The sequence below is a fragment of the Leucopleurus acutus genome, assembly GCF_964270905.1.
Source record: "Leucopleurus acutus genome assembly, chromosome: 6".
Lineage (NCBI taxonomy): Eukaryota > Metazoa > Chordata > Mammalia > Artiodactyla > Delphinidae > Leucopleurus > Leucopleurus acutus.
Window position 1 is genome coordinate 79,975,672 of NC_139149.1, and position 16,745 is coordinate 79,992,416.

A 16,745-nucleotide genomic window follows, 5' to 3' on the forward strand; every position below is an offset into this window, starting at 1 on the left:
TATGGCATTCTACTAAATACTTTACAAATATTAACTAGTTTAATCCTCACAACAACCATATAAAATAGATAACAATTATCTTCATCCCTGGGTCTCAGATGAGAAAACTACAGAACCAAGAGGTACAGTAATTTAATTGAGGTTAAATAGTAAATGGCAGAGCCCAAACTTGGATGTGGCAGTCCACTGTGCTAAGCTGCCTCTTCCCATGCACAGCCTCAAGTAAGAACCCTGACTTCCAACCATGGGCTCTGAAACGAGGTGGGATGTATCACATATGCTCACTAACCCTCTACGGATTTGATTTCCAAGTCAGTTAAGACTAAACCCTGTATAACATCAGCAGAGATGAGGACTTTTCTTTCTAATCACTGCAAAATAATCATCAAGTGAGTTTTATGAAAGTATAGACACAGAAATCCTAAATGTGAATTTAAACACATACACATCAAAAGTTTCCTTACCTTCCTAGCTCTTTGGATGTAAGTGTATAAAAATTACTGAAGTTTTCCATTTTAATTGGAGTTTGAGGAGTTGTAGTTAGCAAGCCCGAAATACTTCGACACTCAAATCTTCTCCTCGACATGTTAGATGACTCTCAGGTAGGCTTCTTCAGTCACTTATTTTTACCTATTTAAAAAAAGAGAAGATGCAGGATATAACTTAAATGCAATTAAGAAAAAAAAGAGATGTTATCTCAGATAGGATGTGCGTTATATTATACAGCTCAAAATATAGCTATAAGATACAACCAAAAAAAAAAAAAAAAAGAAGAAGAAAGAAAGAAGAAGATTTAAGAGCATATTCTACCCAGAAGGAAGAAAAACAAAAAGCATACACATAAACTGGTATCTCCTCTATGGTACTTGAACTAAGTTACTGACTTCATTTCAGAATAAAACTACTGAAAAATCCTGTAAGACCTCCCAAATTCTTTAAAAAACAGTTAAAATAAAATTGTAATATAATCATTCAATTTCTTTTTTAAAAAACATTAAAAAAATTTTTTTTAATTTCATTTTTAAACTCTAATTCTTTAAAGTTATATCTTCACATAACAAGATAATTTAACACAGCATGATTATAACACATAACACATAATTATAACACATAACAAGAAAATTTATAACACATAACAAGATAATTTAACACAGCATGATTATAACACAAATGATCATTCATTTTAAATTTAATTTCACATGGCCAAACAAATTTGACGGTAAAATCACATGTTGTGAGTTATGTTACTGACATGTGAATGACTACAAGAAATGGACTTGTTTCATAGGCCTTAGAGGCAGAACACAGCACAGAGCCTGCTATGCATGAAGAGCTCTATAATTTTGTTGGATGAGTGAGTGACCACACATAAAGCCTTATTCTAGAGTTCTAATCTGTAACTGAAGCTCATATTTATCTGGAACTTTATATTTATGAGTATTCAGTTTTAACATTAAAACTACTATTTCATATTAATTGAATTCATATAATAACAGCAGACTATATATTTAAGATATGCCTGACTTTTCTGCTATGACTATCTAATAAGAAATCCAGTATTCTTCTTCTAGCACCCTCTTATAAAAGGGTGTAGTTAGCAAAATGTGTCTCTGACACATTTTTCCTCCCCTTATTTCCTACTTGACATGTTCTGTTCTTTATCTTCCTAAATTCAAATGTCATCTATATTCAACTTAGCGAGTACGCAGTATGATTAGAGGGGAGTGTTTTCAGTTTCTGTGGTCTTTGAAAAAACAAAGCCCTAACTAGTTTTGAGGTACATCTCTAGTATTCCAAAAGTAGCGGTGTAGAATTCTGAAAATAACATTTGGACTGAATCACATCTGGGTCTGAATCCCATTTATCCATCATACCAGCTATGAGACATTTAACTTTGCTAATGTTATGGGGTGAATTATGTCCCTTCCCTCAAAATTCATATGTTGAAGTCCTAACCCCCTAGAACCTCAGAAAGTGACTGTATTTGGAGAAAGGGTAATTAAATTAAAATGAGGTCATTAGGGTGTGCCCTAATCCAAGAGGACAGGTGGCCTTATGAAAAAAAATGAGATTAGGATACAGAAACACGTAGAGGGAAGATCATGTGAAAACATAGGGAGAAGCCCATCCACAAGAAACAAGCCCTGCTGACACCTTGATCGCAAAATTCTACTCTCCAGAATTGTAAGAAAATAAATTACTATTGCTTAAGTCACCTGATGTACAGTACTTTGTTGTGGCAGCCTAGCAAAGTAATACAGCTCCTTTAAAAAAGAAAGAAATATTTCAAATGTGTAGGAAGGGATACAAATATAACAAACACTTGGAGTTTTCAATCTTATTACTTTGCCATATTTTGTTTAAATTAAAAATAAATAAGGCAACATAGACACAGAGTAGGTCCCTTCTTTCCATCCCACTAGCACTGGGTAGGACAGCTTATCATCTCCTTGCCAACATTTGCCCCATTCAGACAGTTTTGTGGTTTAGTTTGCATCTCTCTGATTACTAGTGAGGACAGCTTCAACTCTGCTGCCCCTGAAGTATGGATGAATTATAGAATGTATCTGGCAGTACTCTAAATATAAAAAATTAAAATATGATGAACTCATGTAGAATCACACTGGTACAGTGCTAGTCATGAAAGCACATCATGATTGTTCAATCAATAAATACTGTTACTATTCTACTGAAAGAGACTCTCCACACAATCCTCTGCCATTGTTGAACAGCTGTACCTATATTTCCACATACAAAACTCTCACCCCAAGTTAGCTTAAACTCAACTCTTAAATTCTGTCTTTTTATTCTGTTTTGATGAACTATTTGTATACTTTTAGTTCTGATGGAACTCAGTTTCATTGGTCACAGATTCTTCTCTGAAATATCAATACGGTTACCAATTTCTATGCTCAACCTTTTTTTCTTCAGGTCATCTTTGGACTTTTAAGATTTTTTCCCCTAAATTTAAGTCTATGAATTTGCATGCTTATGACCACATTTATACATAGAAAGAAGGGATATACCTGTATTATAGATACAAATTGGGCTACATTCCCAACATGGTTCCAAATCAGGCCTTAGGAAACATGAGCACAAGAACATGTCAAATTCACTCATATAGAGAGAGTACAGGCTCTTGATTCTAAGATGTTCACCTCATCTAGATTCTAGAATCTAAGATGTTTATCTCATACTGTAATATATCAGCTAAAAAGTGATCTATTCATAAGAATCTAGTAGAATGGAGATATATTTTATAAATAATTATTTTCTGCTCTCAAGTTTCAAAAGAATCAATATGGATCTTAGATATACTCAAAGACTTATGTTTAATGAAGCATGATTTATAATAGTTAAAAAAATAAAAAGCCTGTAGAATGAATGAATCCCAAAGTCCAACAATAGGGAAATGGCTAAATATACCTGAATAATAGGATATTATATACCTAATAAAAATTGTGCTTTCAAAGAATATTTTTAACTCATATAATACTAAGTGAAAAAAGGAAGACAAAACTTTACATACAGTATAATTTTGTCATATAAGGTATATGTATTTGTTATATATAATTTTTGATATGTTACATAATTTTGTTAAATATAAAAGCAAATAGAGGAAAATACTGGAAAACTATGGCAACATATTAACAGTGGTTATCTTTGGGTGGTGAGATTATGGCAGTATTTATACTTTCCTGTGTTTAAGTTATCTATACCAAGCAGGTATAGATGAAAACTAATAAATGCCTTTGGGTAAAAAAGATGGCTTTGAACATATATGACTAGACTCTAAATGCAGAAACTTACCCATTTTTAACAGCAAAACATATCTCTTTACACATTAAGTGTTACTTGGCTGGAAGTTCATGAGCTATTATTGCTCAGGTTTTTTAAGGCCTCAACGTTTTCTCTGCATTTATTTAGAGCATATGGTATTCATTATCCAAATAACATGACTGTTCTTATGCAAAGACCATATAAGCATTTAGGGTAAATACTAAGCATTTAGGGTAAATACTAAGCATTTAGGGTTTAATACTGCATAGAAAGAACAATTTCATAAATTCTGAATTAATGTTATAGTTATAATTCTATATAATGAATAATAATTTGTAACCTTAAGACATATCCCTTTATTATATCACTTGGTGAAAATCCAGATTCATCCCGGGATCCCTCCAAAAAAAAAATCCAAAATGTGATATCCAAAATATAATACTAATAGGTATTAAGTTTTGTAATACCTATTCAGTTATATTAGAAGGAAAAAAAACTTACCTTTTTTAAAAAAAGGATTGAAATAAATAGTGATAATAAAAACAGGGCCTATTAATCAAACTACTTAATAGCATTTCCTAATACTAGACATTGGCTTAATTTAATTTTTTACCTAACAAATTTTCCTCCCCTCACATGTACTGTTGGTCATCATAATGGATGAATGTACCATGGTATCTGTATATTTGTATGATTATAAATGCAGCTGAAAACAGTGTTGGGTAATCAGCAGTTTTTAAAATACATGTTAGTACAAAAATCATTTTCTGAATTGTGATAAACTTTACTCTGTCTCTGAATATGCTGGAAACACAAGCCATGTCTCAGAAAAAAGGAAAAGCACATTTCTGAAGGTTGAACTTTAAGCTTATCTACTTATTGCAAATATACCTATATTACAAACTGCCTTAGGGATCCATATAGCATCACTTAGGTGTAGCTTCCTTCTATTTACTGCACTTCCACCAGTTGCCACAGCCTAGATATTTTTTCCATTTCCTCTCCTTTGGCCAATTTTGCATATAGTGGAGCAAGAATGTCACCTTTTTCCACCAATCCCTCCACAAACAGCTTGCTGCCCTTCATATAAGATTTAATCCTTGGGCACAAGCAGGTTATCAATCAGCTGTCTTTCCTTGCATCTTCCTAAATTTCCCACTGAATCCTCTTGAACTCCAACAATCACAGACCTTTTCTTGTTTTCTACCATAATTCACAGACCTATAACTGACTCTAAATTACCAATAGGTCTCACTCCATTTGAAATGCATCTCATAACACTTTTAGGCTATACTAATAAAAAATCTCAAGGTACTTAGTACGTAAATTTGTGTGTGTGTGTGCACACACATGAGTAGGTACACAATTATAGACACAATCAGGCACTAAAAACAGTAAGAGGATAATAGAAGAAGGCAAGATACAATTAAGCTTCCAATTACACAGTACTATCAATACTAGGAAAAATGGCACCTCAAGTTTATTTGCAAAGTTTTTTTTTCATTAACTCCCATTACAATAATCACAATAAGAATTCAAATATGGATCAGTGAAAGAAGGAAAAAAGGAAATGTTAGGCTTGATCTGGGCCTTTAATTTACTTGAAGGGAGAAAGCAAATGTGATGTGATCAAAAGTAAGAAAAACAGTCCCTATAAACCTCTAAATAGCTCTATTTAAAAATATTCATCACGGGCTTCCCTGGTGGCGCAGTGGTTGGGAGTCCGCCTGCCGGTGCGGGTGACGCGGGTTCGTGCCCCGGTCCGGGAGGATCCCACGTGCCGCGGAGCGGCTGGGCCCGTGAGCCATGGCCGCTGGGCCTGCGCGTGTGCTCCGCGGCGGGAGGGGCCCCGGCACTGAGAGGCCCGCGTACCGCAAAACAAAACAAACAAACAAAAAATATTCATCATGATATTCATTTCAAAGTTATCATATAAAAATGTTTTATAAAATAGAATACATCATATAACACTAAATAAAAACATCTAGAGAATTAAATTATCTGCTTTGATCCGTGCATTAGCTTCCCAGTAGCTACAAGTTCAAGTCCTTATAGCATGCACACAAAAGCCTTTGAGGCCAGGTACACACCAGCTTCATTTCCTGCCACACTTGTAGCTCATCTTTTGCCTCCACATCTCTCTTATACTCTCCTGTCTGAACATCCTTTCTACCTTTCTTTAAATGCAAAAAGTCTTCGTATGCATCCTTCTTACCTCAACAAAGAATGTCATCTCCCCCAGGAAGCTTTGCCTAAAACCCACGGGTTGCCTTTAATGCCTGTCCTTTACGCTTCAAATAGGAGGAACCTTGACATACCTCTTTACCTCAACATGTAACATGTTAGCCTGCAATTATATTTAGTGTCTGAAGGGTTGCAACCATTTGCTTTCATGCCTAAACTCCCAGCACGGTGTCTGGCACCTGGTAGGAATTTTTTTTAAATGTCTGATGAACTGAATTGTTAAGAATTATGAAATATAGCAAGAAGAATTTTTAGGTACATCTCATATCTTCAAGGGTTTAGCAGAACTTGAGATCCACCTTGAAATTATCATATTGGAGCTTCAAATGCAGCTAATCTCTGCTTAATTCAGTATTTGGCTAAATAAAATAAGAAATATTTTAAATTGCTATCAGAGAACTTCAGTTCTAAACAGGATAGCCATAGTCTGGAAATATGGATAAAATTATAATATCATATATTGTAATATAATACCAATGGGCCATTTATTTTGTATTTACCTATCTTTCCAAACTAGGTGGCCACATGATACTATACCTACTTCAGCTAAGAATATCAATATTTTAAGAGCTGCCTCAATCAGGAAATCCAGACACTTGTCCTGCCAAGGACTGATAAATCAAGATCTTCATGAAGTAAATTTGAAAGGCAATGGAAAGCAAAGTAAGGCACAAGATGAGAGGGGAAAAAAACTTTTTCTTTCTACATTAGCATTTATAGCTACCAAGTTTTCCCTAGGAAACAGAGGAACTGTAGATTTATTTATCTAGAATCCATCAGAATAAAGGAAGAACTTTCTGCTAGTGTGGTAAAAGGATCCATTTTTAATTAGTCATTGATCAGAAACAAAGTTATTTGTGTAGGGAAAGGGATGATGATGATTTTCAATTTCAAGGAAGAGACTGTTCCTTATATGTATTCTACTAACAGGTTTGTTTGTTCTATTAAGATTGAATAGAAAGCATAATTCAAGAATTTAATCCTTTGAAAATCACAACAGGAAGCCAGCTAACTGACTCTAGTCTAACTAGTCTATCTAGTATATACTATCCAAGGGCTAAAGTCCCAGGTAATGACCCCAGGACTGATTCTGTGCCATGACAGGTAAGTCCTGGTGCTGTCTCTTCTACCTTCAGAAGAAGAATTAAACCCTATAATTATGGACCAGGATGGAAAGATGTTGAAAACGGAAATATAGTGGGCCAACAAACATACAGTGCTTGTCATTCATCAGATGGAAAATTAAGTTTCTCTTGTAAAATAAAGCAGTTTACTTACAGCATCTCTGAAGTACTGTTTATTCAGTAAGTATTACAATGAAAAACGGAATATGATCCTCGGATTACAGATGAAACTATCATCTCACTGTTAATATTAAGATTTTTAAATCCTTCAAGTATAACGATTCCCTCTTTTGAAGAAGTTGCAAAGGGTCCAGGGTGCAGCGACACATTGCATATAAATATTAAAAGAAACTGACTAGTTTAGATGTTTAAAGTGGCACTGAAGTTCAAGGTTAAATATATTTGGGGGAAAAAGGATAAATTAAAGAAATAAAAAATGAACAAAGTATGTCTTGAAAATTACATTTGTCACAACATATTTATATAAAAATATGCGACTTAATTCCTAAGTACATTTGTTAATTATTTGTCTATTATCTATTAATGTCTATTATGATAATAGACATTTGTCTATTATCAAAGAAATATCCTTTGATAATACTCTATCATAGAATATAAAATACTTAAAAACAAAACCATTGAGGGACGTCCTTGGCGGTCCAGTGGTTAAGACTTCACCTTCCAATATGCAGGGGGTGTGGGTTCAATCCCTAGTCTGGGAGCTAAGATCCCACATGCCTCGTGGGCCAAAAAACAAAAACCCCAAAAACATAAAACAGAAGGAATATTGTAACAAATTCAATAAACAGTTTAAAAATGGTCCACATTAAAAAAAAAAATCTTTAAAAAAATGATTGAATTTTGTCATCAATATGGTGGAAAATTAAAATAACTAAAACATTTAAAGTTTTCAAAAGTGGAAAGTAAGTACATAAATGACTTAATGTCTTTGACACAATCAATACCCACAGAACACAAAGAATTCTTTAAAAACAATTAATCAAAATCCTTTAAAAGCAGTACCTCTAGAAGCACTGTCCTACGTAGCTGCCAATTTTTTTACAGGAAATATGCACTGAAATATAACATACGTGCAACTGTAAGACAATTTTAGGATTAAGTGAAAGTGTCAGCAATCGATTTCCTTGATTCCTGGGTTTTAAATTAGGTCTCTAAGAGAAAAACAGGGAAATTTTGATAAGGAAATTCTCTCTTATAATTATCAAACAGCTTCAAAAACAAAGCTTTTAAAACATATTTAAATGTTTACTTAACACCAGTAAAACACTGTCAGTGCAAGTCTAAAGATAAAATTGTAAACATGCCATAAAATGCCTGTACCTTCCTCAGTTTTGCTGTTAATAAGCTGACACAGTGATCAATTTGTCAAGTCCCAACGTTCCTAAAAACTGATTCTATCTTAACCAAATTGTAATTCACTATTCAATGAGCCCAAGAGAAACTACAACCATTCTGTCCACACACAAAAATGAAAGGCCTTCAATAACACAATTTTTACTTTTAAAACTTGAATATATTGCCATGTAAATACATTTCACTTCAATTTCAGATCCATAATTTAGAAAAATGATGTAAAATGTATCATATGTACCTCAAAAATAAAGCAGCTATTAACAACTTCAGTTATTAAAATATAAGAAAAACTTTAAAAAACTGAACATCTGCTCAGAGGAGGATGAAGGGGGAAGAAGAGAGATCTTAAACTAGGACATTGCTTCTATGGACTAGCTTTTTCAAAAACACACAATTTTACGGGTGTGTGGTTTAACATTTATAAAACAAACATTCTGGAAGTTGTTGAAAACTACTTCTGGACAGTTTACTATAAAACTATAAAATGGTGAATCAATGACAAAGTAGGTTTATCATCTTTTCCTTTAATAAAATTGTGCTCCCGGGCTCAAAATGCCAAGTTACATTTGCTGCCACTTGCCCAATCATCTGAGTAGACCACGCTGTCTCAGGGCACATTCTCAAAGGCTTGAGAACCTAAGGGGGTGACACCATATCAAACATCACTGCTTATGTTTACCAGGGATGTAAACATTACGTTGGCAAAACAAACAGTAAATGTGACACACCGACCTAATATAATTGAATTCTGATCAGCATGTGGCTTTAAAATGTTTTCTCTTCCTTAATTTCAATTTGCAAATTGATGTTGGAGGGCCTCTAGTCCCATCAAAGGCAGCGGAAGAACGAACATCAGCTACCAGCTGCCCATAAAGTCTCTTTCAACTTCGTCTCTACTTGCCCCCCTAAGGGAATTCAAATGAAGAGCTTTTCCCTACACTAAAACAAAGAGCTGGGTAAATGTCAAAATCGTAGCCGTCACGTAGTTGTATAGTTTGAGGATGGGTCGTGTACCCTTTGCGGTTTACATGGCGTCAAAATAAAACCAGATCGCTAGAAATCACAGAAACAACTACAACTGGACTTCTCTATTCACTGACTTTAAAAAACTGTTCACAAGTAGTAACTGAAAATCCCCCACAAGATGAGCACAAACTTCTCTCCAGACGAAAGACAGCTGTGAGCAGGACGTGCCCATGGGTCCAGATGTGAACACGTCCTGTGCCTACACCACAGCTGTAGACTCGGCAGGGACCTGAAGGGACCACGTTGACGCGACGTGGAAGGGACGCGATCGAGCCGGTCGCGAAGGGGGCCCCCACGGGACACGACCCAGGGAGAGTCCGTGCCAGCCAGGCGACGGCGCGCACACAGTCAGACAGACACACACACACACACACACGAGCGCGCGCGCGCGCTCCCCGGGCTGAGAAGGGTACTGGGAGGACCAGCCGCCGCTCCCAGCGCCGAACCCGAGGGAACCAGGGAAGCAGGACTCCAGCCGGAATGCGGCGAGGGATTCGGAGCAGTCAGGCCACCTAGGGGCGGCGATGTCTGAGCCCATCTTCCCCAGGCCGGGGGTCAGAGGGGACCCCGGATCCGCCCACACCGCCTGGATCCCTCCTCAGGACCCCTCCCACGTTCTGGGTCTCTGTTCCACGGGTAAAGGGGGCTGGTTCAGGGGTTTGGAGTCGCAGCCCCCAGTCCACTCGCCAATCCCGGCAGGACCGCGGACGCGCGAGGCGGAAGACACTGACCGCTCAGGCAGCAGCAGGTTCTCCCGATGCTGCCCCCTCCAAGGGGGCTCCAGTCCCGCCCCACGCAGGTGGGCACAAGACGCGTTCTCCAGCTCTAGCTCCGTGAGGTGCCGGGTAGCTCCAAGCGTGGCAGGACCCACTTTTACTCTTCTGGACAACAGCCAACAGTTGTGACCTGACCTCCCCGTGAGGTGGCTCCCGGCTACGGCGACGAAGACGGTGACGGAAGGTTACAGTTGAGGTTTGAAAACTGCAGCTGCGTTGCGGGGCAGAGCTGTAGGCTAGAACCCACCCCCTCGGTCGCGAGAGCCAATCCGAGCGCGCATGGAGGGCTGGGCTGTCACGTGAGGAGAGGGCGGGGCGCCAGCCAGCGGCGCGTGCTGCGAGGCGGGGCTCAGTGGTGAGGGGGTGCGGCCGCCGCCCGGCGGTCGGAAGCTGGGCGGAGCTGCAGAGCAGGTGGGGCGCGCTCTCGTAATTGCTGCGAGAAAGGAGTGATACGGCGCCAACCCGACCGCGCACGGGGCTGTAACTCCGACCCAGTGCATCCCGGCCTTCAGAGTGGCAGTCCACGCGGCGTGAATATCTGAGACTGGGGAGAGGGAAGAAGGAAAGTTAGTCGCTGCTTCTGACTCATTCCCAAACTTCTGTGCCTGTTTTCTGACTCTTCCCGGTCGTCTTCCTTATCACCTGAACACACTCGGCCAGTGGAGAGTCCAGTTTGCTCGAACTTGGCAAGCATCAGCATCGCTGGGGGATTTATGGAACTTGGGCCCCACCGCTAAAGTCCGCTCCAGCGAACTGAGTTCTTCTGAGGCATGGTTGAAGGCAGTGAAAAGAGAGTCCAAATAAGATGAATTGCTGTTTTTGCATATAGGGTACTAAGGGAAAAGATGAAAGCTCCTCAGCAAGCTACTCAGGATCTGTTATCTCTTCGAGAGGATGAAAAATCTGAAAGTCCTGTGCAAGACACAACTGCGGGTTTTTTGTTTGTTTTATATAATCTAGGGTTGGTTGCAAAGTATATTTACAGTAACTGTAGAAGACTATTGAGAAAATATGTTGGGAGGGGAATCGTTCTCTTTGAAAAGACTTCAACACTCAGTCAGCATTTAAAGAGGAGATTTTCTTGTTCTATCCCAGTAAGCTGAGCAAATTGTCATCAAGCCGTCCATTTGCTCTTCCGTACTGTATGCTTCCCAAGATAAGTGCTTAAAATGCCTCACAGTCATCTACTCGTCTCCTTGCTGTTACTTAACTAACTCATCCCAGTTTAATGTATCTAGTCCCTAAACCTTGTCACTTGCAGAGTATTGCTTCCATCCATCTAATTTCTTGTTGCTAACAATTGGACTGACAAGTTAAGATGGAGGGGAAAAAAACCCTGCATGCTGAAATGGACTTTTCAGCTATTATTATCTAAGAATCCACAAACAGTGAGACTGTCCCCATCTTTTCTTTTATGAACACAGGGGTGGTTCCTAGAAGTCTCAGCACCAGCACTGGAACCAGTAACCTCCGGAAATCTCACGACCGCAGCATGGCGGTGATTTCTGTTTTGCCCGTGCACGCGCGCGTGTGTGTTTAACTCTGGACCTCCTGAGTATCAACACTTGATCAATAGCCAGCTCTTAGCAATCTCCTCACACTCAGTCTATCTTCCCTTCTGTCACTAATCCCATGTAACCACATCACTTCACACCTAGATGCAGACCTTTCTCTCTCCCGTCACTGCCTTAAACCAACCCTCCGTGTGGTCACAGGTCCTCTGCTCTAACCAATCATCCTGCTGGGCTGATAGGCCTTTTCATGTCTTGTTTTCTCCTGCCTCTGCCTAGGCTCCAACTTTTCACCATCCTCTTCATCAGCACCTGTTCATCAATTTCCAACTTGAAGAAGTTACCCCCTGCAGAAATCACAAATCTTTGCTGATTTCTACTTTCCACTCCCAACCCGATCACCTCTTTTCCCTCTGTCCCTAGGGGCAGGGCTTATACTTGTTCCCTGTGTTTCTCTTATGCCCCTAAATAGATTGTTAACCCTTGTGCCTGATGTCAGATTTGCCAGCTAGGATTTAGCTCAGCTACTTACTTGGTCTCAGGCACTGTGGTTCAAGTAACGAGAACTCCTGGTGCCGAGGAGGAGACTCTACCATCTGTGACCTTGCAGTAACATTCAGGAGTCAGCACATCCCTTCATCCGACCTCATTTACCTAAAGTCATTCATAGCCGTGTCAAAGGTGCATGTTCTTGCTCTCCTTCCCTTGAGTGGGAAATCCCCATGTGACCTAATGGTCATTCTGTAGTCATTGCCTCTGACTGCACAGTTCATTAAATTGATCCTTGAATGCCACATACTGACCAGAGATGGTGGTTATTATGGGCTGAATATGTTTCCACCAAACTGATACACTGAGGTCCTAATACCCAGTACCTCAGAAAATGACTGTATTTGGGGACAGGGCCTTTAAAGAGAATTAAAGTAAAATAAAATTGTATGGTTGGGCCCTAATCCGAGACAAAAAGATTACACCATCAGGAAAATGAAAAGGCAGCCTACTGAATGGGAGAAAATGTTTTCAAATCATATATCTGGTAAGGGGTTAATATCCAAAATACATAAAGAACTCACACAACTCAACAGTAAAAAAAACAATCCGATTAAAAAATGGGCAGAAGATCTGAATAGACATTTTTCCAAAGAAGATATACAGATAGCCAACATGTACTTGAAAAAAACACTCAACATCACTAATCATCAGGGAAATGCAAATCAAAACCATAATGAGATATCACCTCTCACTTGTCAGAATGCTTATTATCAAAAAGATAAGAAATTACAAGTGTTGGCGAGAATGGGGAGAAAAAGGAACACTTTTGCACTGTTGGTGGGAATGTAAATTGGTGAAGCCACTATGGAAAACAATATGGAGTTTCCCCCCAAAATTAAAGATAGAACTGCCTTATGATCGAGAAATTCCACTTCTGGGTATTTATCTGAAGAAAATGAAAACATTAACTGGAAAAGGTATATGTGCCTCCATGTTCATTGCAGCATTATTTACAATAGCCAAAATATGGAAACAACCTAAATGTCCATAGATTGATGAATAGATAATGTTGTATGTATATGCAATGGAATATGATTCAGACATAAAAAGGATGAAATCTTGCCATTTATCCAATATAGGTGGACCTCGAGGGCATCATGCTAAGTGAAATAAGTCAGAAAGACAAAGAAAAATACTGTATCATCTCACTTATACATAGAATTAAATACAAAACAATACACAGTCACACACTCACATACCCACACACTCACACACCCAGCTTATAGATACAGAAAACAGATTGATCGTTGCCAGAGGCAGGGGAAGGAGAATGGGAGAAATGGGTGAAGGGGGTCAAAAGGTATAAACTTCTAGTTACAAAATAAATAAGTCATGGGTATGTAACGTACAGCACGGTGACTATAGTTAATAACACTGTATTGCATATTTGAAAGGTGCTAAGAGAGTAGGTCTTAAAAGTTCCCATCACTAGAAAAAAATATTTTTTTGTAACTATGTAAGGTGGCAGATGTTAACTACACTTACTGTGGTGATCATTTTGCAATATATACAAATATCAAATCTTATGTTGTACACCTGAAACTAATGTTATATGTCAATTATACCTCAATTTAGAAAATAATTTTAAAAAAAGGGATTATGACACAGACAACACAGACTAAAGGATGACCACGTGAGGACACAGTGAGAAAGTGGTCATCTGGAAGACAAGGGGAGAGGCCTCAGGAGAACCTAAAACTGCCAACACCTTGATCTTGGAATTCTGACCTCCAGAACTGTGAGAAAATAAATGTCTATTGTTTAAGCCACCCAGTCTATGGTATTTGTTATGGCAGCCCTAGCAAACTAATACAGTGGTGCTCCTCAGTCAATCCAAGTGAATCCCCATCAGTGACCAGGGATGCTGGTCCTTTCTGATCCTGCCACCATACTCACCACATTCTCTCCATTCCCAATCGCACCAGGTCAGTCACCACATGCTGACCACACACTGACCAGAGAAGTTGGTCCTCCTTGATCATACATTTACTCCCTACAGATGCAGAGAGGGGGGCAGAATTTTAAACAGAGGAAAAGACCCCAAATTCAAAACTCCTGCCCTTGACACATGCTCCTTCTGAAGAAAGCCTTACCTGTTATTTTTGTGTCAAGATCCTACAATTCAGTCCATGTGGAAAGAGCAAAACAAGTACTACTATCTCCAGGTAGCACTATCTCCAATTGAATAAACCAGAAATTTGTGGCCAGACTAACGGCAGCCAGACTCGGGTTGGCCGGGGTGTGGGCTAGGGTGGCGGCAGGAACAGCCTCTGAAGGCACTTGACTCAAACCTCCACCCAACAGGGGTACTCATGCTGAATGGAGACAGGCTAGTCCAAAAAGATCCCCTCTCTGGAGGTAGGAGTGCCGAGTATACTCAGATGGGTAAGTCATGGTACATTTATCCATGGTGCCTACAGCATCCCAAGTTTGGAAGCATTGGGGACCACAGAGACCTGGCTCTCTTCAAACACACCCTATTAGCAAAGGTAATTAGGGCAAGTCTTTCCCGACAAGAATAATGACTCAGACTGGTACAAATGTCTTCCTCAAAAGGTGACACTGTTATTTTCTCCAAAGCACCAAAGCATGCAGCGATGCCAGAAAAAAAGAAAAGAAATATCATGCAAGCCACATATGTCATTTTACTTTTTCATATTGGCCATGCCGCGCAGCATGCAGGATCTTAGGTCCCCGACCAGGGATCTAACCCTCGCCCCCTGCAGTGGAAGCGCGGAGTCAACCACTGGACCGCCAGGGAAGTCTACCATGTATATCATTTTATATGTTCTCATAATCACATTAAAAAAAGTAAAAAGAGATTAAATTAATTTTAATAATATATTTTACTTAACCCCATATATCCAAAATATTGTCATTTCAACATGCAATCAATAAGAAATTATTCATGAGATATTTTACATCCTTTTTTAATATTGTCTTAAATCTGGTGTATTTTACATGTACAACACATCCCAATTCAGATGCTAAATTTTCATCAGAAACACTTAATCTGTATTTAGACTGTACAAAATTTGCTGAGAAAAGATTCATATCCCTACATTGTTTCAAACATAAAGGTTTTCAATAACTGAATACAGTATTAGTTTCTGAATTCAAGTTTAATTTAAATGACATAAAATTATAGTTCTGTCACACGACATTTCAAGTGCTCCACAGCCACACGTGGCTGGTGGCTACTGTATTGGACAGCACAGGTCCAAAGAGCTACAAATATGCCTTCTAATTGCCTCTAAACCTTGAATTGTTTAATGCAGTACTAGACACAGTGTAGGTTCTCGGTAAATCATGGCATCAGAAGAGTTTGGAACTTCAAAAATCCTTAAGGTTCAGTAGATTAATTCTCTTGTATTAGGAGGAAAACCTACAATGGGTGAAGTTAAGGGACTTGCAGAAGATCACACAACCGAACTACTGGTGCATATCTGGACAAGAATTTAGGTCTCCTGATTTTTAATCCTGAGGTCTTTCCACCTCATTACATCAGACATACTTCAGGAAAAAAAAAAGATTTTTAAATTTATTTGAATAGTCACTTGAATGATACAGGCAAAGAAAAACATACTTATATCCTAGTTGTATTTGCATAACCTGATAAAGACAGTGCATTCTAGAATATTTAAGCCTCCTTCCACTGTGGTCTGGGGTCCAGGTAGTCTCATCTGTCAGTCCCTCTTACCTCCTCCACCCGTCACTGCTTCCTCTCCTTGGAGCTGCCTCACTGAACATCTATCCCCCCCTCCCCCGCCCACAGAGCATCCGGCCACATTTTTCTGTCTGCAGCTGTCCTCTCCCAGCTGTCTACCACAATTTGTTTAAGGTTGTGCTTCAGAGAATTCTTTATATTTGCAAATCAAAGTATTCAGTAGAAACTTCAGCAAAGTTGGAAAAGAGCTACTATTCTCCAGCCACAGACACACCAAGCTCTGAGGTCCTGCTTCCTGAGAGGGGTGTGTGTGTGTGTGTGTGTGTGTGTGTGTGTGTGTGAGAGAGAGAGAGAGAGAGAGAGAAAGAGAGAGAAAGGATGGATGTGTGGTTAAGTGTGTGACATCAGACAGACCTGCACTCCAGTCCCAGTTCCACCCATTCCTAGTTGTGTGACTTTGGGCAATCCTCAGTTTCCTCCTTTGTAGAATGAGGATAATAGTAATAGCTTCCTCTGTGAGATTTCAGTGTGATAGTGCATACGGAGCCCAGTGCCTGACAAGAGTAAGTCCTCCGTTCATACAAGCTGATGTTACTTTCCAGTGGTCTGCGGGCTCCCTGAGGAGGACTATGTGTAGCTCTCGGGCTCAATACCACACCTCGTGACTAGCAAAATCCCTGAGACAAATGAA

At 39.1% G+C, this 16,745-nt stretch overlaps 1 protein-coding gene across 1 annotated transcript in view; it reads right to left on the reverse strand.

The window, feature by feature from the left end:
* The window catches only part of STK17B (serine/threonine kinase 17b), a 31,900-nt gene extending 21,392 nt beyond the window's left edge, over positions 1–10,508 (reverse strand). The window contains exons 1-2 of the mRNA XM_082841647.1: positions 10,280–10,508; positions 465–630 (exon numbers count right to left, since the gene is read on the reverse strand). Coding sequence (XP_082697773.1) covers positions 465–586 — 122 coding nt within the window. The 5' untranslated portion in view covers positions 587–630; positions 10,280–10,508. The remainder of the gene's footprint in view (positions 1–464; positions 631–10,279) is intronic.
* Between the last annotated feature and the right edge of the window lie 6,237 nt (positions 10,509–16,745).